The following is a 25,463-nucleotide window of genomic DNA, read 5'->3' on the forward strand; positions in this document are numbered from 1 at the left end:
CTCATCTCTCCCTTAGGGAAGAAATAGCATTCTATGTTGACAGAGTTATAACAAGCTGTTTAGTTAGCAACAAAATACAGTCCGAGGGGGGTGTCTGGATCATCTGCCAGCGAGGCAGAGGGACGTGCTTAGCATTTCCAAAAATCAAATTTTTCTCACTGAGGTGCAAGTTCTGTAAGTTTCTAAGTCCACTTAAAAAGCTTTCACTCAGACCTCCTAAGTATGGTACGCTGATTATGGATCATAAGAAAACTCTATTAGCTAGAAGTCTTGCATTAATGCAGAATTAGCTTCTTACAACTTGAAATGTCATCTTCCTTCACATTTCCCTTCCTTCTAATAGCCATCAGAGATGCACGCTTCAGCCCCAGATCCTGCAGCTCCCCAGTCCTAACACCGTTCCTCTGCCCTGCTAATGCCCAAGTGTGAATTTGCAGCACAGCCACTGCAGAACAGGCTGGGCTGGTTCTGGAAGAGTTATCCAAAGCCTAAATAGGAAAACAAACTTTTCCACCCAGAGTCTGCTGCAGTAGCATAGTGCACCTGACTGCAGAGGGGGTATTGGTCCCACAGATAAACAGAAGGGTTTCCCATCATCTAGCAGGTCAGGTTGAATTGCATTTGCACTGCATAAGGGCACATTGATGAAATATAAATGAGCACAGGAGGGAAAGAGGCTAATGACTTCCAGGTGTCACACATAGAGCAGATCATCTGCTGTTCCCTAATGCATGGTGTTTTTTCCATCCCAGTTTCTTTTTCATCCCAATAACAACATAAAATACCACAGGCTCTTCGGTTAGATTAGGTGATGAGGGGCATAGCTCAGCGTGTCTGAGCATGCCAGATGTATTTTGAGCTTTAGAAAGAAGCATGGTACAAGATTTAGTCTGTATTTAGTCACTGGCCTACTTTGCAGGATATTTTGCATTTCTGAAAACTTTCTCAGAGATGTGCCTTTTTTTCATTCTGTTTCTTTCTTTATAAGCATTTAAAATCTCTTACTGTTTTTTTAAGTTTGAAAGTAGTAACACCTAGCCATTCAAAGGCAGCCTACATATTAGTTTTTAAATGTGTGTTTATTCCTCTTTTCCTTCTGATTTTCATCTTCTTAAAAACAAGGCTTGTCTGTTGCTGTGCTCTGTTCCTTGTATCAATGCCATGGACATCAAGTTGAGCCTCCCGAGTTTTGGAGGAAGCTCTATTTTGAACCATCACCTTTATAAAATGACAGGAGGGGTGACTTCTTACTTAAGACATCCTTTTCTCTCGAGGCCATATATCCCATTTCGCAGGGAGGGTATTTATGTAGCTGCCTCTCTGAGCTGTTTGCCAAAAGCCCCACTGACTTTTGGATACTCTTTGGCCTTCATGAGGCATTTTAGGAGCACACATACACACACTTGAAGTCTTAATTTCTTTGGGACCATCTGGAGGATTTCTCCCCACCCTTTCCCAGGGAATCTAATAAAGGCAACCTTGTGACTTAGTGGTTTATTTTGGAAGCTGCAGGAACTTGCTGTGGCTGGAGGAGCCAGATTTGACAAACATTGTCTCATGAACTCCGTTGCGGTAGGGGAATGTCACAATCCCCCTGCTCTTCCTTATCCCAGAAATTGGGTCACCACAGTAAATTGGTAGGTTGGTTGATAAGTACAGAAGAGATAGATCTCTATTGGGAATATGGGTGTGCTTTCATCTTGCTTGTCCAAAGGGAATGGGTCTCATATAATCACAGATTCTGTGGATGCATGCATGGATCTCAGTCAGCTTTGCCCATTTTCAGGAGAAGAAACTGAGGCACCGAGGCTAACTTGGCAAAGGTACTGTGTAAATCCACGCAGGGTGGAGAATTTAATCATTAATCTCCAGGATCAAGGAAGGACCCTACTCCAGAACTTCATCTCCTAGCAAAAATCTGATATACATAATAGAATTTTTTTGATGAATGCATTTAGTGGGGTTTTGTCTTCCTTCACAGGCAAACAAGTGCTGACTATAATTGTTTCTTCCAAATATCTTTAGCGTTTTCTGTCTCTGTCAAGTCATTTTCCACTCAATGGGCTGAGTGCTCATGAATTATAAAAAGGCAACAAGTCTTCAAACAGCAAACGTGCTTTGGTGCTTTGTTTTCTCATGTTATCTCATAGTATAAAAATCCTTATACAAATGTTTTTAGCCACTAAGACCTTCTGAAATGTTATTTTAGAGTGTAAGGCATTCAAGGATTTATGTCTGCTCCATGTCTGGAAAAGATTGGAGCAACAGTTGTTCAGCCAGTTTGGAGCCTGGAAAAAGAAACAGGGACATCTTTTCTGCTGAATATGTATAGGTGGAGAAAGCATCAATCCTTGACATCAGTTTAAGAATTTTTTAGGAAACACTCATAAATGTGATATTTTCCTGTTGGTTGTTCTCAAGTATCCAACATCTCAGGAATATGCAAAATCTCTTTTAATTTTTAATTTTGCCATTATTTCAGAGGACCCTTACTCTTCACTACTGCACAACCTATATTGCATTTGGGTTATCAAAAGAAATTAAACATGATCTTGAAACTCTACTTATGGGAATATTGCATGAATCTGAGGCAACTGTGAGGAAATTGAGCGAGCAGGAGGTGGGCTCAGGGCTTTTAATCTGATATCCCCTCATCTCTAGAGGTGCTTCTTAAAACGTGTGGAGTTGCCTGATGCATATTTGCATTCATTTAACCCCTTGCCACGGGATGTCTGTGGTGGCTGTGAAGAGAGGAGACAGGTGGTTTGGGAAAATTTGCTTCTAGCTTTTGACCATCTTGATGTCACTGTGGGCCTTATCACTCTGTTTAACAGTCTTTTGGATGGTGCAGGTTTTATTTTTTAAATTCCCTTTCTCTCTGTCAATTTTTTGGTTTGAAAGAGCTCACTCTTTTATCAGATTAGACTAATTCAATAAATCTGGTCATAAATCTGAAGCTATCAAAAGAAATACTAAAAGGTATCTTTGACAATGGTTTGAATATAATAACAGTAATTGATAAGTATCTGTAGGAAAGAGCAGAGAGCTCAATGTTTTAGTTGCGCTTTTTTTATAGACTTCTCTAAACCAGTAGGGATACATGGAAATATTGAAATTACTGCGCTGTTTCAGTGACTAAAAAGCTGTAACAAAATGGTATTCTTGCTGCGTGGGATGTGATAACAGCAACAGATTAATGCTCTTCAGAGTATTTGCAGTGGTGTTTCCTAGACAGACATATATATAAAATAATTTTTCAAAGGAGTGCATCCATGGCTGCAGCTGATAAAATGTTGAGAGCTCTGCTGAGATCAGTGAAGCTAGGTGATGTATATCATCTGGGAATCAGGCTGTATGGTATGTCTTATATTCACTTGGTACAAAAAGCCAAGAAGAATCCTCCTGCTAGAAAGAGGGCTTATTGCTCTGCTCAGTAAATTCAACACAAACAAAACTCCCAAACTTTCTAAATCCTTTTAAATTGCTCAAAAGATTTTCTTGGTCAGTGATATTGCAAGAAACATATTGCTTTGGAGGTGACCTAATTTGAATCTTTTCTGAATTGCTTTATGATTAGAGCAGTCACATGCTGAGGTAGGACCCCATTAGTGGGTTTAAGTCATCTGTTTACTTCTGAAAACGCGCATTGTTATGGGTTCTGCTGAGTATTCCTTTTTTTTTTTTTAATTTTCTTTTTTTTGTCTTTTTTCTTTTTCTTTTTTTTTTCTCTGTTGCAGGACAGAACATCGCAGTTGTACCGGTTTGGGAGCAAAATATGGAATGTGTTTCACTGCTGACCGAAGGCAGCCAAATGAACAGTATTTATAGTAGTTTGAAAATCAGCAGTTAGCAGTTTCTTCACATTCTAACACTACCCAGCACTTTCCAGAGAGAACTCATTGTTTACAAGAAATCTGCTTTCCAAATCCGTTGCGGTGCCCTCCAGCCTTGACTATTAACTATTTGCAAAGGGGAAGCTAATCTACGGTTTGGGGAAAGATGGCAATGGATGAGTACCTGTGGATGGTCATTGTGGGTTTTATCATTGCTTTTATTTTAGCTTTTTCGGTTGGTGCAAATGATGTTGCAAATTCTTTTGGCACGGCTGTGGGCTCTGGTGTCGTTACTTTACGCCAGGCTTGCATTTTGGCTTCAGTTTTTGAAACCACTGGCTCGGTATTACTGGGAGCAAAAGTAGGAGAAACAATTCGGAAAGGTATCATTGATGTTAACCTGTACAACGAGTCTGTCCCACTGCTGATGGCAGGAGAAGTGAGTGCAATGGTTGGTAAGTAACACTTTCCTATTCCAAGTAACATTTGTTGTGTGTTTGTCATCCTGTTTGTTGTGAACATTGTTAATTAAGTCTTCCCGTCTTCTGGATCTGCACATCTGGTCTTGTATGAATGCAGGGGCCTGTACTCCTATTTAAGTCTCCTATGTTTTTTAAATGCTTCTAATAATTTACATTTTTCAGTGGTTCATAACTAATAGACAAAAAGAAGTGTTTTACACAATGGATCCTATCTATGTATAGGATACTGAAAAAAGTTATTTTAGAGATTTTTGTGATGGTAAATGAAAAATTGGAAAGCATAGCATTTGTGTCTGTACAGAAGATTCTACAGAAACAGCAGTTTGCAGTGAGTATGTACAAGAAGGAGTTGTTTTGGAAAAAATCACGGAAAATCCAAACACATTTGCTTAAACTGTTTGTCTAGCTGAGTGATTGCTATTAGTTGTACACTTCACCCTTGCTCATGGCAAAACTAAGGGAGCAGTAAAGATAAATAATCACACATTTAAGGTCTCTTTAATTTTTCTGGCCCAAACCGACAGCAGGTCAGTGTACTTTAGAGTCTGTTCCCCTACTTTTGGTGCTAGTTAACTAAATCTCTGTTTAGAACAAATAGCATATTCTGAGGTAAGTAACATTAAGCCACCGTATTTACTCTTTGTTTATATGCAAGAGGCTTTGTGAGCATTTAGAGAGCTCCCTCAAGGAGCAAACCTGCTTTTAAAGGTCAGGAGGCAGCAGGAAGGAAACCCTTTCACTGTGGGAGAGGCAACCCAGGCAAGGGGCCAGCACTTCCATCCCACCACCACTTCCTCAGTCTGGCAGGTTTGTGGCATCCCATGACAGGGTGGCGTGATTTATACAAGCATCGCAGCACCCTCTGTTTGAAAGGGATGTTCCACTTAAAAATATTCTTCCTTAAACCTACTTAAACCTGATTTAAATATTATTTCCACCTACCCCTTCTAACCTCCTCACAGTTTTTAGGCAGGACCTGCACATGAGGTAGGTGAATCTGTGCAGAGGTCTACTGCATGTGGTTATTTTCCTGTTTCTTAGGCGAAACTTTAGCTTTTTATTTTAATGGATCAAAATGGACATTGAGTGACAGTTTCCGGAATTGTGAGAGGTGGCTTTGTGTGCTTGACTGTGGGGAGGTAGTTCCCTTAGTTCTTTGGCTGCTCCTGAGCCTCCTGAAGGTTGGCCGCCTTTCCTTGCCCAAGGGGAAGAGGGGTTGGTTAGTGAGAAATCACTACTGGGACTGTAGCCACTTCCCTAGATGGTCCTTCTGGGGGATTGCCACCTTAAACCACATCGAGTGCTCTTGGGCACCCCCCATCAATTCCTCTTTCCTGATATCTTGCAAGGTCAGCTGCAGGTTCCTGGTCTTTCCCTTGGGCTGTAGGGTGGTTTTTTATTACAGAATCACAGAATATTCTGAGTTGGAAGGGGCCCACAAGGATCAACTCTTTAAGTGAATGGCCCATATGGGGATCAAACCCACAGCCTTGGCATTATTAGCAACATGCTCTAACCATCTGAGCTAATCTCAGGCTTCCACTTGCATCATTTAGCCGTCTTCTTGCTGAGATAGCTCACTGTCTGAAATGTGACTTGCACATTCTTGATACTCATGATTCCCATTGATGGAAGGGTCCTTTTTCTTTTCTGTATCTATTTCTGGCATCCTGATCCTGGCAGGGCAAAGTTTTAAGTCTCAGATACCCCCTGCAGAGGCAACTGGCCAGAAGCTCAAAGAAAACAACTTATTTGCATGCGTATTTACATAAGCCTGTGTGAACTTCATGACCAGTTGCATTCCCTTCCTCCAGTAAGGGCATTAAGAAGAAATTCCACATTTTAAATCTCAGAATTAATCACAAGTTACAAAATGCAGATTTCAATTTTTTTTCCCCTCAAATCCATTTCCAGCTCTTCTCTGGATGTATGATATTTTTTCTGTGTTTTCTCTGAGCCTTCTTGGATGTTTTCTTTTCCTCTTTCTGTTTTTGCTCTGCATTTTCCCCTATCCTGTTCTCTCATGCCTCATGATCATGTTTTTCTGAATGGATTTAGCTTCTGAATTTCAATGAAGCTTAAATGAGTCAACAGTCTGGGAGAGACCAAAAGTCACTGTATCGTCTTTCCAGATGTTGATGGAAGATCCTTTGATGCTTGCAGCAAACAGCAGATGGTCATTTTCAGGGCAACCTTCTCTCCTAAGAGAGAAGGATGCAGGGAGCAATGGGATTAAAATTTTAAAATGTAGCATTTTGTAATAATTCATAGCAGATTAAAATGTTGTTTATTAGGAAGATCAGAAGTTAGGGACTGTTGCTTTTGGGAGTAAATTGTAGTGCTTCCTTAGCATTAACTAATTGTCAGGTTATTGTCAGGATTTGTCTGGGTGGTGTTGTAGTGGTCCTGGTGTGAGCAGAAGTCAGCAGCTGGTGCGACTGAGGAGATGCCACCAACAGAGAGGACATCCCAGCCAGGATTAGCAAAACAAAGTACTAATCTAGTCTTGCAGGTGACGTGGTATTTGATGGGGGATTATGGCTGGCACACAGCACTGGAGCCTCAGGAGAATGATGTGGTGCCTTCAGCAGCAGGGGAGCATGAAACGCACCCTGGGCCAAAAGCTGGTGCTGGCAACTCTTGGTCAGGGCAGTCTGCAGCCAGCCCTCTCTCTTTAGGGGGTATTAGAGGAAAGGGTGTGCAGCCATGGTGTCAGCAGGCATGAAGAGTCTGAATTTGGGACTTTGTGACAGGTCTAGTGAGCCTCCTGCTTCCTAGGTTAGTTTTGCAAAGATAAAAACTTGAAACATACATTTTATGTTAAAGACGAGTTAAAGCTTTGGTGTAGGTAGTTAAGGCACTACAAATACTGGAGGAAAGTCCTGCTCTGGTTTGATTTGTATTTTCTTCTGTTCCTTAATATGCTTCCTTAAACTTGTTTAGATCATGCATTGTCCTTCTCAGAGCATCCATTTTTCCTCTTGCTCTCATGTTTGTTTTCAATTGGGCAACCTAGTCTAGTGGAAGGTGCCCCTGTCCATGGCAGAGGGGTGGAACTGGATGATCTTTAAGGTTTCTTCCAACCCAAACCATTCTGTGATTCTATGATTCTGCTGAGTTGTTAAAACACGAAAGAGTTCCATGATCCCTTTATTTCCCCACCAACAAAAAAACCCAGCCCTCACTACACATTTGCAGTGCAGCTGTGGCTTGGTCGTGTTTCCCTATTTTTCAGACTGAGTATTTTGTAACTACATACCTATGGCTGGCCTATCTGTTTATTTGACTCCTTACAGATGTAACCATCTGACTTCTCTTTCACCTCACTTCCACTTGCTGGTATCTAAGTTCATGTCAAAGGTATCAAAGTGTATTTATTTTTATTTTAGTACAGGGGAAAATAAGCCAAAAAATTAAAGGGCAAGAGAAGTAACAGTTGTTTTGGGATAGTACCCCAGGAGAGATCAGTTTTACAAACTGGTTGGCTTCCAAATGTAGCTGCATATGATACCAGCAAATCACCGTTTGCAGATGGCTCTGTTTCAAGACCTTCAAACCAGCTTCTAGTGTTGGAATTGAGGATGGAGGCTGAAATTTTGGGTAACAGCCTGTGTTCAGTGACCTTGCTTTATCACCTGTGTCTGCTGCAGATCTGTTAAGAGAGGTGGCATGATCCAGAAAATTCAGGATCTCTCATGGCAGTCTGATTGCTGCCATTGGTGCCTCTTAACACATGCAGATTTAGTCTTAAGGCCATCAAGTCTTAAGATGAAGAAGAGATCTTTCTAAGAATTCTCTAATATTAGGTGAGGTCCACAGAATGCTTGTGTCACTGTCAAAATTATTTTGGTGTCCTGAGGTTAGTGCCACTGCAAGAGGAGTAGGAAACCTGGGTCCTTGTAAAGTGAAAGTGAGTTAAAGCATGGAGCTGCATGCTCAAGGGCTTGGTGGCCAAATGTGGTCTGATCTAACTACTGAAAGTGGTGCTTGGGGTACTTTTTTTTCTTCCCCGCACTCTTGACCACCATCCTTCCTGGACATCTGTAGGGACATCAGACATTGCATTACTTTATAGACCACTAACCACCATCTCTTAGTTATTTCCTTATGCCCAGGATATCTTTGGCTACTCCATGACTAAGATAAGACCTTTCTGCAGTTCTGAATTTCTCCAGTGCAACAGTGAACTGCAAATAAAGGCAGTTGAGAGAGTTCTTATTCCCTCCTCAGTCTGTTTTTCCTATAGAGGACTCTGAATGGCTGTGCATCATTGAGAAGAGGCATAAAAACTCTCTGCCCCACAATTTGAGTCTTTCTCTGGTAGTATCCAAATTTAGGAGCATGGGTAGTTCACTAGTGAAATGGTGAATACCTTCTCACACTGATCACGTGGAGGCTTCCAGATCCAGCTCTCAAGAATAAGGTTTTCTAAGCTTGATGCAGGCTGGGACCAGTTTGTGTATTTAATCAGACAGGCTGTAAATATTGAAAGCCTTCAAAAAAAAAAAAAAGGGAGAACTGTTGTAAAGTGTAAAGAGCTGCTAGTCATAAACAGTCATAAGTAAGATGTAGCATTCAAAGCTGCTATTAAACTGTCTTAGTATCTGCTTTTAGAGACAGAACAGGAACAAAACTCTCTTTAGAAGATCTCTGTTATGCATGTGGAGTGTAGGCAGCACTTCTAAAAGAATGTGGGTATGTGGCAAAGAATTTTCTGTGTTACATTATTGTTGTTGTTGTTTATATCATATGGTTGGGTTTTTTCTAGGTTCTGCTGTTTGGCAGCTAATTGCATCGTTCTTGAAACTCCCAATATCAGGGACCCATTGCATTGTAGGTGCTACGATTGGATTTTCTCTGGTGGCAATTGGCACGCAGGGTGTCCAGTGGATGCAGCTTGTCAAGATTGGTAAGTGCTGTCTCCTTTTATGTGTGACAGGATGTGAAATAGTGTGTGCTGCCTGCAAAAAAAATCCCCAGAAATCTGCTTTGTGCTGATAGCAGTCCCTCGTTAACTTATTTTCCACCCCAGTCGTGTCATTCATAAGATGCGCTGATGCCATGTTTATTAAGGGCTGCGGTGTGTCTGCAGTGGAGAAAGGGGTAAGACAAAAGTTGCACTTCCCCAGAGGTAAGCTGAGGACACATTGTCTCTCAGAGAGACATGCTTCAAGGTGACATTCCTCCTCTTCTAATTCTTTTTGTGGCAGCTCATACTACCCTGTTCTTGCTCTCTAACAATGTGAATGCCATCATGTGAATGCCCACAGTCATGTTTCTCCACCCACCACCTTCAGGGAGGCAAAATCTGGGCATACAGCACATGTTTAACTCGCAGCCTCCCATTGCCAAGATCTGTACATCCAAGCAGGGATGTGATGGAGTTTTTTGTTATTGGTTTGGGAGCCTTGTAACCCGAGTTGCAGCCTAAAGCCTGTATTAAAAGGATTTGATTCTGAAAACATGGTAATATATTTGAACTTTAGCAATGCATATATTCATTTTAATTCTATTGAAAGTAAAAGAGAGTTTACAGTGATAACAGAATCAATCTGTTCACCATGCTGCAAACAATAAATCACTCTGGATGAGATTTCCAGAGTGCTGCCCTAATCCAGTTTTATTGGTATCAGTGGGAGTTATGCCACCTACTTCAGTTAAATCAGTCCTGGACACTTGCAGTGCTGGCCTGCAAAAAATTTACACGCGTTATACATTACAGTTGGTGCTTCTATGGCATTTTGGAAATTGAGACTTTTCCCTGGCGAGCAGCATGACATCCTGCTAAATGCAGTTGCTTTCCACTCGCATGCAACACTTGTGGTTGTGGTGATTAGGAAATTATAGGGTTTTCTTGGTCTATTCTGATTCAAACTACAAGAAACTTTTATGATGAATTTGATTGCTAAACTTGCAAAATGATCAGGAGATGCTTTGGCTGATGTTTCTAATGGTGTCTAGCATTACTTTGACTTTAATGAATGTCAATGGACACTGAGTTGCACCAGTTGTAAGTAAACATACAGAACATTCATTCCAGTTGTACAAGAACTTTTTAAAATTTATTGCTCATTAACAACTTACTTAACTATTATGCAAGAATACTGTTTATTTCAAGTTTCCTTCTTTCTTTTCTTCAACACAGTTGCCTCTTGGTTTATTTCCCCACTGTTATCTGGCTTAATGTCTGGAGTCCTCTTTGTGCTGATTAGATTCTTCATTTTAAACAAGGTAAAGAAATCTCCCTGTTGTAATGAGTGCTTAGTATGAAGGTTGTATTCTAGCCTCCCATTTGAGTGCTGGCATTTCCAGAGTTGAAAGTTTGTGGCTTGCTTTTTGCACAGGAGACCAGTCCTTTTTTTAATAGCCATTTGAACTGTACTTGCTTTTAGCAGTTCTGAAAGCTCAGGGTAAGTAATTTGACAAGTATTTGAGGCTTAGAAGGTGCTATGTGATAATTAATATTGTATATTCTATTTGGTCAGAAGATGGTACACCGAAATTGCTTCTGTATTAGTACAAGCTTGCTGGCATTGACTTAGCCTCACAATAGCTGTTCTGACTGTTATTCAAACAGAACAGTTCTGTCTTGGAGATACTCTAATTGGCATTTTAGAGATGTGAAATTTTAAGCTTTGATTTTCCAGCAGATCAGACATTAGGAGATGGGCATCTGCATATTTTGTATATTCTCAAGAAACCTGAATCAGTGGGTTTTAGTGACTTGATAACATCAGTCCATATACCTCCAGTGCAAAAGATCACTTATGTGCCACCCAGCATGAACTGGAAATCAGAACACTTTTATCTGCTTTTTCCATTTCTCTCACACCATTCAGCTTGCTAAAATGGGGAAGTGTAGTGCATGACAATGACCTAAAATAAGGGGCACTATATTAGCAGTTACACAAGGAACTTAAATAGATGAGGGATTAATTCTTTTGCTATAAATAGCACCACCTGTAACCTCAGCTTCATCATTCTTTATTTCTGATCTAAATAAATGTCAGTGATAAAAACAGGTGATAGATTTGATCAGACTCAGCTTTGAATGAAGAAGTACTCAAGTTGCATAAGCGATGAGGAAAGGTTCCACTATGGCATTCAAAACCTAGCAACTTAAGAAATTAGTCATCAAAATACATGAACTCTGGTATTAAAGCCACATATTTAAGCATTCAAGAGGCAGAAAAAGTTCAAGTTAAGGACATTGCATTTCTATTGCCATCTGTGCCATTCACAAAGTAGTAAGATCTGTAGAACTTCTACCGTAAGCAGGAAGCAACTTGTGTTATGTACATGCATAAAAAAAGAGCAGCTTTCTAGCTGGCGAGTTCGTGGCCTGTTACGCCCTTGTTGGGGGTATCTGTGAATAGCAGCTGGCCCTGCAAATACAGCCCTTGCTGCATCCCGCTTTGGGACTGGGGCACAGCACAGGGCGGCTGCAGCCTTTTCTCAGCTCCCATTTATAGCTCATGGCAGCAAGAAACAAAACCACATTAGCCAGCCCTCAGCTTCGCCAGGCTCTTTGCAAATACTCAGAGCCCCTCAAAAGGCCAAGGCAGTCTCCTCACAAAAGCTTTGTCCGTGGCTCACATGGTACATTTCCGCTGCACCGTCAGCTGAGCCTTTCCTTGTGAGTGCCGAGGGCACAAGGCTGCTGCGGGCAGCAGGCACGGCAGCATGCTAAACACTGTGTGCTCGCTTTATGTGTGTTACCTGTTCCATGCAGCCAGACACTTACTATTTCAGAGATATTGTTAGCTGGTAGAAAGTGCCAGGCTGTCTCAGTCAAAACTGAGAGGTTAGAAGTAAGGTTTTGAGATGGATGCATTGCACCAATGCTTGCAACCTTGCCTGAAAACATCAAAGCCCTCTCCTGTTTGGCACCCTTCAGTCGTGCTGAGTGAAAGGGGTTCCTCATCTTGGAGACAAAAATGGATAAGGACACAATTGCAGAAAGAAACCTGCCACCAGGTTGCTCAGCAGGTCTGCAGCCAACCTGAAAGTACAACCTGTCTCCCTGGTTCCCTTTAACAGTGTCAAGCTTCCCCAGAAGCACTGACTTGGGAGCATGTGTTTTCCTCATGGTGGTTCATGCTGACATTAATCTGGTGTGAAATCCAACTAATGTTTCCTTTTTCTCCTTGATTTCTATGCAGGAAGACCCTGTGCCCAACGGTCTCCGTGCACTTCCAGTGTTTTATGCTGCTACCATAGCTATTAACGTGTTTTCCATCATGTACACAGGGGCACCAGGTGAGTGAGCCATCCACAGGAGGAGGCACGGGAGGGAGGCTTCCCACAGTGCATAAAGATGCTCTACCAGTGTGCTGTCAGGTAGCCATCAGCACCATAGGGTTATCTCCTATCCTAGAAGTTAACAAGGGCAAGACTAAATCATTCACCTCCCCACATGCTTCTATTTGTGCAGTGTGTTTTTGTGACACCCTTCTGATCACTGTGGTTAGTGGGGAAGAGTACAGCTACAAAAAACCCTCCTCTTTAAAGGAAGGGAAATTACTGAGCTTACAGCTTTGGCTTCGTGAATCTGAGCACTTGTTGAGCTCTCAGAGGTGTTCTAGATATGTGCATCAAGGAGGGAAGGTTCAGAGCAGGGCATAAGAGCGGGTAGGCTGTTTGCACTCAGTATAACGCTGTTGCTCCATTGACATCAGCAGAGTCACTGTTCTGGTAGGTCTGGCACGGAGACTGTTATTTAAATTTAGTTAATTTCCCTTTAATGATAAGAAACCCAAGCCTGTTTCTGAAGCCTGTTTCTGCATTAAATGTATCTTCTTTCTTTGGTGTTGTGTTTTCATTGCAACTCAGTAGAAGGAAATGAAGTTGAAGGACTTAATTTATATTTTTTTATATTTGCATATTTTATGTGCACTTATATGTTTGTGTTTATTCATATTTTTATTTATACAGGAATTAATATTTTTATATTATTTGAATGTATATATTTTATGTTTATGTTTGTATATTTATATTCTCACATTTTATGGCTATGTATTTGCATTTATATTTTTATAGTTAACTTTACTTAAGCAGTGTACATTTAAACATGGATTTGTAGCAAAAGAGTTCAGAAAAAAAAAGTTCAGTGATCTGAACTACTTTGTTGAAGACTGGTCATTAAATGTTGTCTTTAGATTAGATTATTGCCCCAGAGCCATGAACAAGCAAGCAGTTGAAGATAGACCCCTGAACATGGCCCTTAATTAAGACAGTAGGTTTAGAAAGTGACCTTTTCTGAATGAAAATTTGTTTTCTCTAAAACCTGACACACTAGATGTACTAGATAAATGCAGTTGGTAGAGTCTACTCCATAGCATAGCATTACTGAAATTAATAAAAAGACATTCCCAATTTGAGGGTAACATAACTATTCCTTTTTCTTAAGTCTAATTGGCTATATATGCAAGATGTTTCACAGTAAATCAACTGTATTACCAATTTTTTCTCATTAGTTGTACTGCAGAAGTAGGTCAGGCACTTTGCAGTGACTCATTAAGCAAAATAAATAAAATAAGAATCTTAATGTCCCTTCTGTTTCAGCTTAGCAGTCTCTAAAGAGTGTGAATAAAAAGGTGGAACTCTGTTTTTGATACTCGGGAAATACATATTTACTCTCCAAGGCCTCTGTCCTGGCAACATTTACTCCCAAGAATGAATTAGTCACCTAGGTTTCAAGATAGGCAATGTATATATGGGTTTGAAAGATCATAGTCCAAGCTCTTTCTTCATTAAGAGTTGGATCATTTCATTGAACAAGTGCAAGGAGCTCTGTTGGGGGAATACTTGCAGGAACATGAGTTATTGACAGGGCTGTGCATTGCAGGACTGAAACCTCAGCTCTTGAGAGCGGCATTAAGCTAATATCCTAAGCAAATAATGGCTTAGATTAAGCTAAGCATTAGGCTTTATTGACCAGGGCAAAGGTCAGGTAAATACTTACCCTAAGGGGCAACATGGTTTAACATGCATTAATATATAAAATCACTGCAAACTTGTCTTAGCAGCCCTGATGTAGGGGTCTTACCCTGGTCTTATTTGGAAATAAGGTCATAGTGGAGCAACAGAAAATTGGAAGACTAAACCTGCAAATGTTTCCATGTCAACTAGAACTTTAAATACTGTAGTAATGATCATGTTAACAGTCACCAGCTCATTCATGTTGGTTTTGAATACGTTGTGAACACTGGCTTTTCTGCAACAAATCGCTCTTCCACTACCTGGGATAATTAAGTCATGTTAATTTATGATTTTCTTAGGTTTTATTTCTTTGTCTTCACAGTACTGGGACTGATACTGCCAATGTGGGCCATTGCTCTAATATCAATTGGCGTGTCCTTAGTATTTGCTGTCTTAGTCTGGATTTTTGTGTGTCCCTGGATGAAAAGAAAAATAGAAAGTAAGTAGTTGTTTGATGAAATGTGAGTGATGTAAAATCATGTAAAATTACATTTCAGAGGTGGAATTGCTCTTGAGAGGTCTAGTCCAGTCCTTGAGAGGACCTAGTCCATTCCTCACCCACAGGGAGGATGTGCTTAAACTATTCCTCATATATTTTTGTAATCTGCTTAAAAATCTGCAGTGGTAGAAATTCAAAACCTTGTTAGGCAATCCATTGCAGTGCTCACTTCTTCTAGAGTCTAAACAAAAACAGGACAATAAAACCTAGAATATAATCTGGTTAATATTTTAGTAAGGAAATGTTAAAGAGGAAAAACCTGGCAGAATGATCATTTTTAAGTGACTTCTTTAACTTTACAGTAAGTTGAGCTGATCACAGCTTTTAGCTTTATAGTCTTTTGCTTGTTTGCTTTGCTACTTTCAAGAAATGCAGTGTTTAAAATGCAGTTTCAAATTTCACTAATAGATGAACAGCTTAGTGTTTTACTTCAGTTGTCTAATTTGGTGAAATTTATAGGGAAAAACAAAGATGCTCTAGAATTTTCTCACATGAACTTAGTAAAGATAAGTATTAGAAATAAATAAAGAATGTGTGTATGAAATATAACCACGTTATTGTATCCACATTAAACTATGCTGTTGATGCAAACAGTGAAAACTTAAGTAACAAGTGGTATAGGTTGGGTTTAAAATTACGGTACTATTATTTCCTTAGGCCGGTTAAAGAAAGATGCTGCACTGTCAAGGATATCAGATGAAAGTCTTGATAAAATTCAAGATGAAGAAACACCAGTCTTTAAAGAGCTTCCTGGTGCCAAAGCATCTGATGAGAGCACGATTCCCCTTACTGGCTCAGTAACAGAAGCTGCTGGGGCATCAGATACTATTGCAAATGGAAACCATCCGCGTGTACCGTATGGTAAGAAACTAATGCAACACAGAGGGTTTGTGTTTTTCTTGTTTCAGTGAGGTTTCTTAACTGTGAGTAGATCTCTCTTGTAAATAATAAGTTAGCGTTTGGGATTTCCATGTCTAATCCCTTTTCAGCACATGTTTGGAAGGATGCTCATTTATAAGTGACGTTTTCTAGAGAGGACATAATTACATTTTCTTTGGTTGTATTTCAACTTTAGAAACAGTGGGAAAAAAAATTACTTGCCTTTTTGCTTTGCTTTACTTTGTATCCTTAATGGTGTTTCCATCCTTTCAAGCAGTGGAAAAATACAGAGAACACAGATTACTGATGTATGAAGGTTAAATTCAGCATAAAGATGATTAGCATACTACAACAGGAGATGAAAAGATTTGGACTTTAGTTGACAAACCTATGACCATTTGGACTGTGTCCACTAGAAAAATCTCATGCATTGTTTTCTGAATATACATTTATAAGAAGTAGGCTTGTGTGCATAAAGCTCTTTTTGTTCTCCCATGTGGTGGGGTCACCCCCCTCCACTTAGCGGTCTGCTGACTTTGATATCACTTTGCTAACATCTACACAACTCTGTAATTTGGTTAATAAATGTCTAAAATATTCAACTGTTTCTTGCAAAATCAAATAAGTCATGACATGGAACCCTTTGAGTGTGTGCCTCCAGTTTAAAAATAGGTAAACCAAATTCTGAACGTTGCGTAGTGGAAATCCAGGAAGTCAGGAAACGAAAACATTTCTTCAGAAGTATTGCCTGTGATACATTTTGATGTGTCCTACAGCGTATGCTAACATTAAATATGTGCAGTGGGAATAATTATCAGCATGTTCATAGAAATAAGATTTAGAAAATGTTGCTGAGGAAATACATCTGCAGAACATCAACTTTTTGCTGTTTTTTAAAATTATTTTTAAAAGCTATGTCAGTGTCTCTTAAACATAGGTGATCTTCTATTCAGTATGAAATAGCAGTAACCCACCTTTCAGAAATCCTAATTATTCCTATTCAATACCTCAGAAAAAGTAGAGCTTGCTTTACAAGACAGAAATTTTATGGAAATTATTTTTTCAGAGAATCTGAGCATTTAACCATCAAGTATCACATTCTTATAGCTGATCCTAAGTGACTTGCTGCAGGTCATACAGCATGTCTGGGGAGACACAATACTGGAACAAACCTCTTTTTGCACAGCATATGCGAGACTTTATTTTGCAGTGAATTGAATCTTGGCTTATTCACTGCATGTAGTGGAAATTGGTCTCCTTTGTCCTGTATTCTCAGATGGCGGCCGCATTATTTTCTTGTGACGTTGGAGGAATGGGGCTCTTGTATTCCATTTTGTATAAATAAAAATTCTGAATCTGTGCCTTTTTAGGAAGGGCATTTTCAGTGACGCACACCTCGGTGAAATCGCCTGTTTCCAATGGCACCTTCAGCTTCGATGGCCACGTGAGGAGCGATGGCCACGTTTATCACACTGTGCACAAGGACTCAGGTTTATACAAAGACTTGCTCCACAAAATACACCTGGACAGGGCCAATGACGAAAGGCCCACTCCAGAAAATAACTACAAACTGTTACGACGCAACAACAGTTATACTTGTTACACTGCTGCTATTTGTGGCATGCCCGTGCATTCCTCCTTTAAGGCAGCGGATACGTCAACTCCAGAGGACAGTGAAAAGTTAGTGGGAGACACTGTTTCCTACTCCAAGAAGCGAGTTCGCTACGACAGCTACTCTAGCTATTGCAACGCAGTGGCTGAGGCAGAGATCGAGGCGGAGGAAGGTGGCGTGGAAATGAAGTTGGCCTCTGAACTTGCAGAACCTAACCGGCCCCCGGTTGATCCTGTGGAAGAGGATAAGGAAGAGAAAGACACGGCTCAGGTCCATCTACTTTTCCACTTCCTCCAGATCTTAACAGCCTGCTTTGGATCTTTTGCCCATGGAGGTAATGATGTCAGGTAAGAGGATGAGATCTCTGCAGTTTTAAGGTTTAAATACTTGGAGCAAGGTTTGCCAGCTTGGCTGGTTTGAAAGCGCATTCATTTCTGCAGGTAGATGATCATCAGGGCTCTGTTTTGCAAAGCGTGTGGCACTGATGTCTCAGGTGCTTTCCAGGAGTTAGTCTGCTTAGTCCATAGTTTATTTTCTTCTCAAGGGTAAAATTTTTTATTTACTGCTAAATAATTGTTTAGTGATTAGTTTAATTTAGGTTTAATTTTGGCAGTCTTTGAGGCATTGAGACTTCCCCCAACATGCCAATCACTGTAAAAGAAAACAGGACAGTCCCACTCCTGCAGAATTTGCAGTCTGTTTGAACTGCAAAATCAGAAACCTTCAACAAGTAAGAGGTTTTAGACTACTTTTGTCATTAGATGAATTTCATCTCTTGTCACACTGCGAAAAGAGATGTGTGAAGAATGTCTTCATTTTGGTTGCTGCATCCCTTACAGACTTCACATAACTGAATCTTTTGCTTGGGGTTTTACAGGAGTCTAGGACCATGTGAGGCAGTGTATCACTAAAAAGTCTTTTTAGTGAAAGTTAAAGTTAAAAAAAAGTTTAAAGTTTAAGCATTAAAGTCCTACTGAAGTTCTGTACATACATAAACTGTACATACAACTTCTCTAGCTACTGCAGTTCTCTTACCAAAATAAAGGGAGCTACTCCCAGGGAGCCCTAGGCATGTGTCCGTGCCCCATGCAGAGAGGGGACACGGGCTATGGCTCGTCTCTTAACACTCATTTAATAAGCTTCACGTCTCCCAGCGTAAGTTCTGGTATGAAGTGTTCCCTAACAGGAGTTTTATCCTGAGACACTACCACCAAGTTGTCCTTGAGTTTGGAAGAAGACGGTGAGTTCATCCTTCAGTCATTTGGCTTAAGTGTGCCTGTTCTTAAATCTCACAGCATTAATGTCATTTCCCAGGAATAAAAGAAAAGCATCATCTTTCAGGAGTCTTTTTCTCCTGTTCATATTGACTCAGGCAGCTGACAATCTTGAAGTTGGTCTCAGAAATGTTTATCTGCACCTCTTTGGCCTCCATCATCTGGTCAGATCCCTGCAAAATAGTATCTCTTTACTCACTCATTTGCCAGCCTCTTTCATTTTGAAGGTTTGGCTCTGTTTTATTCCACAAAATACAAGACTTTTGACTCTAGGATGTAAGCTCAGGATGAAGCATTTTATATCTTCCTCGTCTGCACTCACATTGCCCATCTGCCTATAACACTGTGGGGGTCTATTGCACCTTATCATCTTGATGGCTTGTGACTGGAGAGCAATTTGGGTGGTTTTCCTCTGTCCCTGGGAACACTGCATATTTTTCCTTAAGGATTTGGCTGGACTGCCTCTTCCCTAGGCCTGGAGCGATCCATTTGGTATTTAATAAGCACTTTTTCCAGTATCATGATAAGGTCCCCTGAGAAATTCACTCAAGCTGCTTGTTGAAGCAGCTGTCCTTATTTGGGTTGTAGCTAGGGCTGTGCTGTCCCCTTCCCACTGAACCCTTTCTGTGTTAGCTGTGCCCTGGCAGTGTTGGTTTCAGTGTTTGTAATGGGACCTTAAAGCATTCATGATTTTCATCGCCCTCCTTAGGCATTTGGGCAAACACTGTCCAACTCAGCAAGGAGAACAGTTATTCGTTGCTCTTGTCAGCCACCCAATTTAACTCACTGCTCATCTTGAAAACGCTTAAAAACATGTTTCTTCCCATCCAGCCAGTGTCTAGGGAATTCAGAATAGAGCTTTCTGAAGAGCCTTCTTGTACTCCCTTCGTATCCGCAGGGATTTGGCTCCAGGAAGGCGTCCAGGGTCCCCTCATCCTCTGGATCAGAGGTGCAACTTTCTTTCCTCTTGGATGGTCTCTGTTGTTAAGGACCTCTGCTCTGAGCATGCTGGCCAAGAGCAAAGACCCATGGGGGCTAGTAGCACGTGCTGAAGGGAACATAGGAATAAGGACAAACACCACTGATCTTTCTTGTAATGTACCCTGGGAAATACCATTGCAGAAAGTTCACAGCCTACCTCAGTAGGTGCCCCAGCCCTGCAGGTGATGCTTATACATACTCCTGAAGGACTCGCATGTTTACGCAAGCATCACTTGCCTGTTCTGTAGGAGGCAGGGGTAGTAGAGTTTGGTAGAAGTGATCTGTAAGGATTCAGTCAGTTCAGAAATCAGATTTGGTGTTGACAGGAGCTGGCCAGGATGAAATACAAAGTTCAGATTCTGTGCAGTATGCTTTGTTGCATCTTACAGCCTAATTCCCCTAGAATTTTTTAATTGGACTGGCTTGTTACCTTGGCAATATCCTTTCCTGAAAATTCATATTTTTTTAGTATTTTTCAGATCTCTGCTCCTGCTGGTGATCCTACCAAATTTGCCAGGAAACATGTGTTTTTATTAAATGCTATTTATTCCAAAATCTCTTCTTAAGCTGAATTCATATGTTGCAAAACTAAAGAACAAGTTGGCTTCATTTTTCAAAGCTGGTAGAAAAGCAAGAAGATGGTCATGGGTATAGGACTGGATAGGAACCCATCCTTGTGATTGTACTGAGTTCCAGCTAAACAATAAAAATTAAAGACCCCTTTCTATGCCTAAAAAGTATAGTAGGTAAAACACTCCAGGAATACAGATATCTATCCAGTGGACTGTGTAGCAGAGACATTTTTCCAGTCTTCGTCTAGCAGAGCAGAAGACTTCTTACTGGGCTCTTGTCTCCTCCACATGTTGCATGAAGATCTGCAGAGCTTGAAAGGCAACACATTGTTTTAAAAATAAGGCAGTAGAATCTAGCTAGGAGCATGGCTTTCTGTTCACACTTCTGTAAGAAAGTAAGCCCTGGCAGTCCATCTTCCACTGATGGCTGCTCTCTTTTCATCTCCCTCCTTTGTTTGCTTTCTTTCTGCTCATTCTAGATGCTGCTTCTCTATTTTTTTTCCTCAGCCTTGAATCCTGTTATTAAAATCCAGCTTTCCTCTGCATTTGGTTTAAAGCTCCTCACTCATATTTAGGGCAGCACCTCCACTGTCCACATCTTCTTCTTTAGACTTGTCTCCTACATTTTCTTTCGCTATCCTGGAACTTACTCTTGTGCCATGTTTTCCATTTATTTTCCATCAGGCTGTTTTTTGGTATTCCTTGAAGGGACAGGAGCAGATAAGAGGAGCAAAGAGAGAAAAATCAAAAGCTAATATGAAACTTAAAAACTTCAGGTAATTGCGAAGCAAATAATTGACCTGTTTTAGAGCATATTTGAGCATGAGGCATACAGTTCAGACTGAACCCTGAGGGAGCTCAGAAAAACTTCATGGATCAGAACTGCCCCATGTAGTTTGGACAGCACTTTACTGGACAAAACATCATATGGACATCTTTCATTTCATTGTCCAGGATTACCCATGGACCTGGAAGAGTTAAATCAGTATTTTGCCCTCGACTGCAGAACTAACTCATAACTAACTCATGGGGGAGTTAGATCCCAGTTTCTTCCAAGATGGTGCTTTTTAGTGTCATAACGATACCAGCCATCTTTGCTGTAGGAGCTGATGTTTGCAGCAGTCAGGGCTCATGCTTAGGCTGACATCAGCAGGGATCCTGGCTGGGGCAGCTGTGTGTTAAAAGAAACAGGGAGTCATGGCAACTCCTTATTTGGGTGACTGTTTTGTTCAGACCATCCCCTCCTGCCCCCCTGCCGCCAAGCTCATATGTGCTGTGTCAAGGGTGCTGGAGCTCTTCCAGGGCTGGGACTAGCTGAGCTGGGCCGAGAGCCTTGTGACACCATCATGCACATGGACTGAATGAAATCTAAAGAATTTAAAATCCCGACTAAATGTGTTGGGACAGAACTGCTGAAAAAAATGTTTTTGTTTAACTTAATTAGAGGCGCCAAGTGAGCAGCTCCACTGGCTCAGCACTCGAGCACAAAGGGAGCACGTCAGGTCGTTGCAAGGGCAATGGGAGAATAAAAAGGCCAGGATGGAAAAAAGACCTGGGCCAGGAGCATGACACAAGGAGAACTGCCAGCTTCCTAAATGCTTGTTCAGAGCCAGCTTTCCAGAGAGGCCGGGTGGCTGGGCTTTGTTGGCCAGTGGGGATTATATGCACCTATGGTTGAGTTGGACTGAGCTTATTTTTCTAATATAGGCTAGTTCAGCAGGAATTGTAACGGCCCGGGGCTCAGCACTGCAGACAGAGCAGCCTACCTGTATAATGACAAATAACAGGAGAGTTGCTGAAATTGTAGGATTTATGCTGTGTTTCAAAGTCTGGAAATATGTCTGAATTAACTAGTTCTCAAAAACAAGGGCAGTTACGCAGGCTGTTTTGGACATGGCTAGAGACCTCACAGCTATCTCTGGTGCTCAGCACAGCGGTGGCTGTGGCTGCTTTGCTACTGGGTTGGGAATGAGAAAGCAATGAGCAAAGAGTGCATCGGACCCACAGCGCCATCCTAGCAAGTGGGAAGATGCTTTTGTTGACTCAGTCAATCTCTGTAGCTTGTTATTCCTTGAATAAGGATTTTTCTTGCAATCAAAGCGGGATGACCCACAGAAAGATGCTGTAGATCAGTGTGAGGTTTGTTGATTAGAATCTGCTGTTTATGCTCTGAAAAAAGCCTGTGCCTTGTACTCCTAAACACCTGTCCCTGCATGTGTTTAGCCTTTTCTTGTACAGATTCTTTCCCTTATAAATGGGTAGCCTCTTCTGTCCCCTCCTACCCTCCCTTCTCTGCCTCTGGCCATCATTCTTGCTGTCACAGGAGAAACCCCGGGGATGTCAGAAGGAGCTGCGTGTCCTGACTTGTGTGAGCAGGCATCTACCTGTGCTCATGGATTCCAACCATGGAGGAAGGTTGATTTATTATCGTGATGGTGGCAGGAGGTGTGATGCTCCAGCTGAACAGGGTGACTGTGGCCCATGCTACCCACCCCTGTCTGTGCGTGCCAAGATGCAGGCGGTGCTGAGGTTTGTCTGGTACATGCTGTAGGGAGGAGAAACCTGCCTGCAGACGTTTCACAGGGGATCTCAGTTTTCCTGAGTTCCTGCTGCATAAATGGTTTGAATGTGTCTGCTCTAATTAAATTTCACTTGGAGGACTTCAAGACTACCCTTGCGTATTCATACTTAGATATTAGGATAAAGGGGGCATTTGTGTTAGAGTTTGCAGGTCATGCCTTATAGATTTATGGCTCAAATTTGACAAAGAATGGCTCTCATTGTCTAAATGGTACAGACTGCATTACTGACGACAGGATTTAAAACTATTTCAGAAATATAGTAAAAATGTTTAGTGTTTTTTAAATATTTCTACACATTGTCTCACTGGTTTTAGGGAAGCTGAACTGCTACCAGATAGGGAATTAATTGTTTAAGCAAAGCAGTTTGAGTGAAACTAGGAAATACCTACTTGCTCAAAATACAGGCAGAGGAAACTCTTCTCACCTCCTTACAGACTTCACTGGATTTTTAGGTCAGAGCACACAAACAGCAGTAGGATTCACCTTTTTCCCCTCTTCCTAAAGCAAATGTAATGGGATTAAAGGATGGAAGAGCTGGAACCTTGCCAGTATCTCACTGCACACGGAGAGCTTAGTGGGATTCAGCCTCCTGGCTAAATAAGGAGTCTAAAGGAGCTATAATAAGGCTGGATTACAAAATGAGTATTTCTTATTTCCTCCTTGAGAGCTGCAGTCGAGATCACTTAGAATATTTAGGAAGCTAATCTGTCAGTTATGATTAGTGAGAGCAGCCTGATATCTTATTTCTTCCCTTTTTAACAGAAGTCCATCCTGTGAGTCCAGCCTGTGTCTCAAGTAGATATGAATCTTCACTTATGTCCTTAATTGTGCAGGTGCATGTCATTTTTGTTGTGCCATGCAGGCAAGCCAGAGGAGAGCAGCAAGAAACGGGGCTCCAGTGGGTGCAGGAATCCCTCCCCATCCTGCTGTGAGCAGGGCCCATGAGTGGGTTTGCCAGGAAAAAAGCTGATGCTGGTGGGTATGAGCGAGGATAGACCCAACTCTCCAGGATCCAGTGAGTTGGGGTTTCATGGGCAGTATTTGGAGTGCACAGAAATGAGGTGCAGGAATAAAAACATATCTTCCCTGACTCATTAACACACCCAAAGCTTGCACTTTGTGCACTTAACAGGGCACATCTGTGGCACACTTTTATTGTGCTATGGTATATGCACTATTTCAGAACTGTCTGGTTATTAGAACTAGGATTAAACTCTCTTGATAATCTGAGATCTCTGGAGATCAGGACATATTTTTTTCCTCTTGCTACATATAGGCATATCTTTCTTGCACCCTTACTCAACTGGGTGATGTCTCATGGCATAACTACAGCCTATTCAGAAATATCCATCCCACTGATTTTCCCAGTGGAAGGTTTGTTTGTGAAACCCTGGCTTGAGAAATTGACAAAAGGCTGGGGATTTTGCAATTGTATTTGTAATATTGGACACCTAATACAGATTTCTCAAATGGCTGTTTTGCTTGTCATTCAGTTTTAATTGGTGAAAATGTACATTTCAAGGTTCTTTCACTTGACTAGAAAAAGTGGCTAAAACACAATCTCTTTTTTCAGGTAGCAGCAGAGCATCAAAGCATGGTCATCAAGGAGTCTGTAGATTATTAACAAAGCATATTTAGAGCATAGATTTCAAATACAGTTAGATTTTCTTTTTGAGCAACTCACTACTCCCCCCAAATAATAGTGAGGTAGCAGCAATGTTGCTGCTTCACAAAATGTTATGACAATTTGATGGGATTTGGCAATAGAGCATTCCGCTGATGGCATTCTTCCATTACTGTGAAAAGAACCCTAATTTTTTAATAAAAATATAATTTAAAAAAAGTTTTAGTCCTTGTGCCTCCAGAGAATGGCTTGGACTTGTGACCCAAAGGTACCAGAAATTTCTGCTTGTGTGTGTGCGCATATGGGAAACTGTCATTTCTAAGCCTGTCTCATGATAGCTGAATGTGGGGTGTTTTTTTTTTTTTGTTGGTAATACTATCTGTCTCACAGGGGAGAGGAGAAGCCAACTCTATTTATAGTTCAGATTCACTGTCAAATGCTATCTTTCACAACAGTTTTATAAATGGTGCGTGACAGATTCTCAACTGGCACAAGCGAGCAGAAAAAGAGAAGTTGTGCGAATTCACGTTAGTCGAGAGAGAAATCATCATGAGGGTCAGGCAGCACTTCAGAAACACCGAGCAGCACTTTGCTGAACCACTGTGACACGTGTCTGCAAGTACAAGTATTACTATAGATGGCATTTAATCCTGTATTGCACCTCTGGAGAAGGCAAACAGCCCCTATGCACCGCCCCTGCTGCAAAGTCCTGTGCCCTGCGAGTAACTGTGGCTGGTGGAGCCCAGCAGAGATGGTGAAAAGTACTGGATGTGGAAAGTACACTTTACAACAGGTAGACTCAGGAGGTAGGCTTCTTACGCCATAACGTTTCATAAATTCATCCTAAAATTAGCTTGTAATGGCCATCCTCTTGTGCTCTGTGCAAAAGTGTGTATTAGGCATACAAAATTAAAGTAATACCATGGCAGAGAGCAGCTCATGTTGCTTTTTAAACCCAGTAGCTAAATAATACAGCAACATCCTCTAAAGCACTTCAGTTTCATAGGAACCTAAGAGCAGTTTTACGTATACATAGATGTGGATAGGGGTTCAGAGCCCCTGGGTGACCATCTCAGGCTTTTTTCTTCTCCTCTAAGATACCATAAATAAGACTTGGAGCTCCAGCACAAAGGAGAGTTAGTTA

The 25,463-nt window shown here is 41.2% G+C and overlaps 1 protein-coding gene across 9 annotated transcripts in view; it reads left to right on the forward strand.

Annotated features, from left to right (window-relative positions):
- Window positions 1-25,463, forward strand: part of SLC20A2 (solute carrier family 20 member 2) — a 57,766-nt gene that overhangs the window by 20,878 nt on the left and 11,425 nt on the right. For all 9 annotated transcript variants that reach the window (XR_003533226.1, XM_027677019.1, XM_027677017.1 and 6 more), the window contains 7 exons: window positions 3,738-4,288; window positions 9,084-9,224; window positions 10,461-10,546; window positions 12,478-12,574; window positions 14,619-14,735; window positions 15,453-15,656; window positions 17,045-17,633. Coding sequence is in view for 8 of the 9 variants with exons in the window: in XM_027677019.1 (XP_027532820.1) it covers window positions 4,000-4,288; window positions 9,084-9,224; window positions 10,461-10,546; window positions 12,478-12,574; window positions 14,619-14,735; window positions 15,453-15,656; window positions 17,045-17,633 (1,523 nt within the window). In the remaining variant the exon portion in view is untranslated. The remainder of the gene's footprint in view (window positions 1-3,737; window positions 4,289-9,083; window positions 9,225-10,460; window positions 10,547-12,477; window positions 12,575-14,618; window positions 14,736-15,452; window positions 15,657-17,044; window positions 17,634-25,463) is intronic.

The sequence above is a fragment of the Neopelma chrysocephalum genome, unplaced genomic scaffold, assembly GCF_003984885.1.
Source record: "Neopelma chrysocephalum unplaced genomic scaffold, ASM398488v2 Primary Assembly neopelma1_42b, whole genome shotgun sequence".
NCBI classification, from domain to species: Eukaryota; Metazoa; Chordata; class Aves; order Passeriformes; family Pipridae; genus Neopelma; species Neopelma chrysocephalum.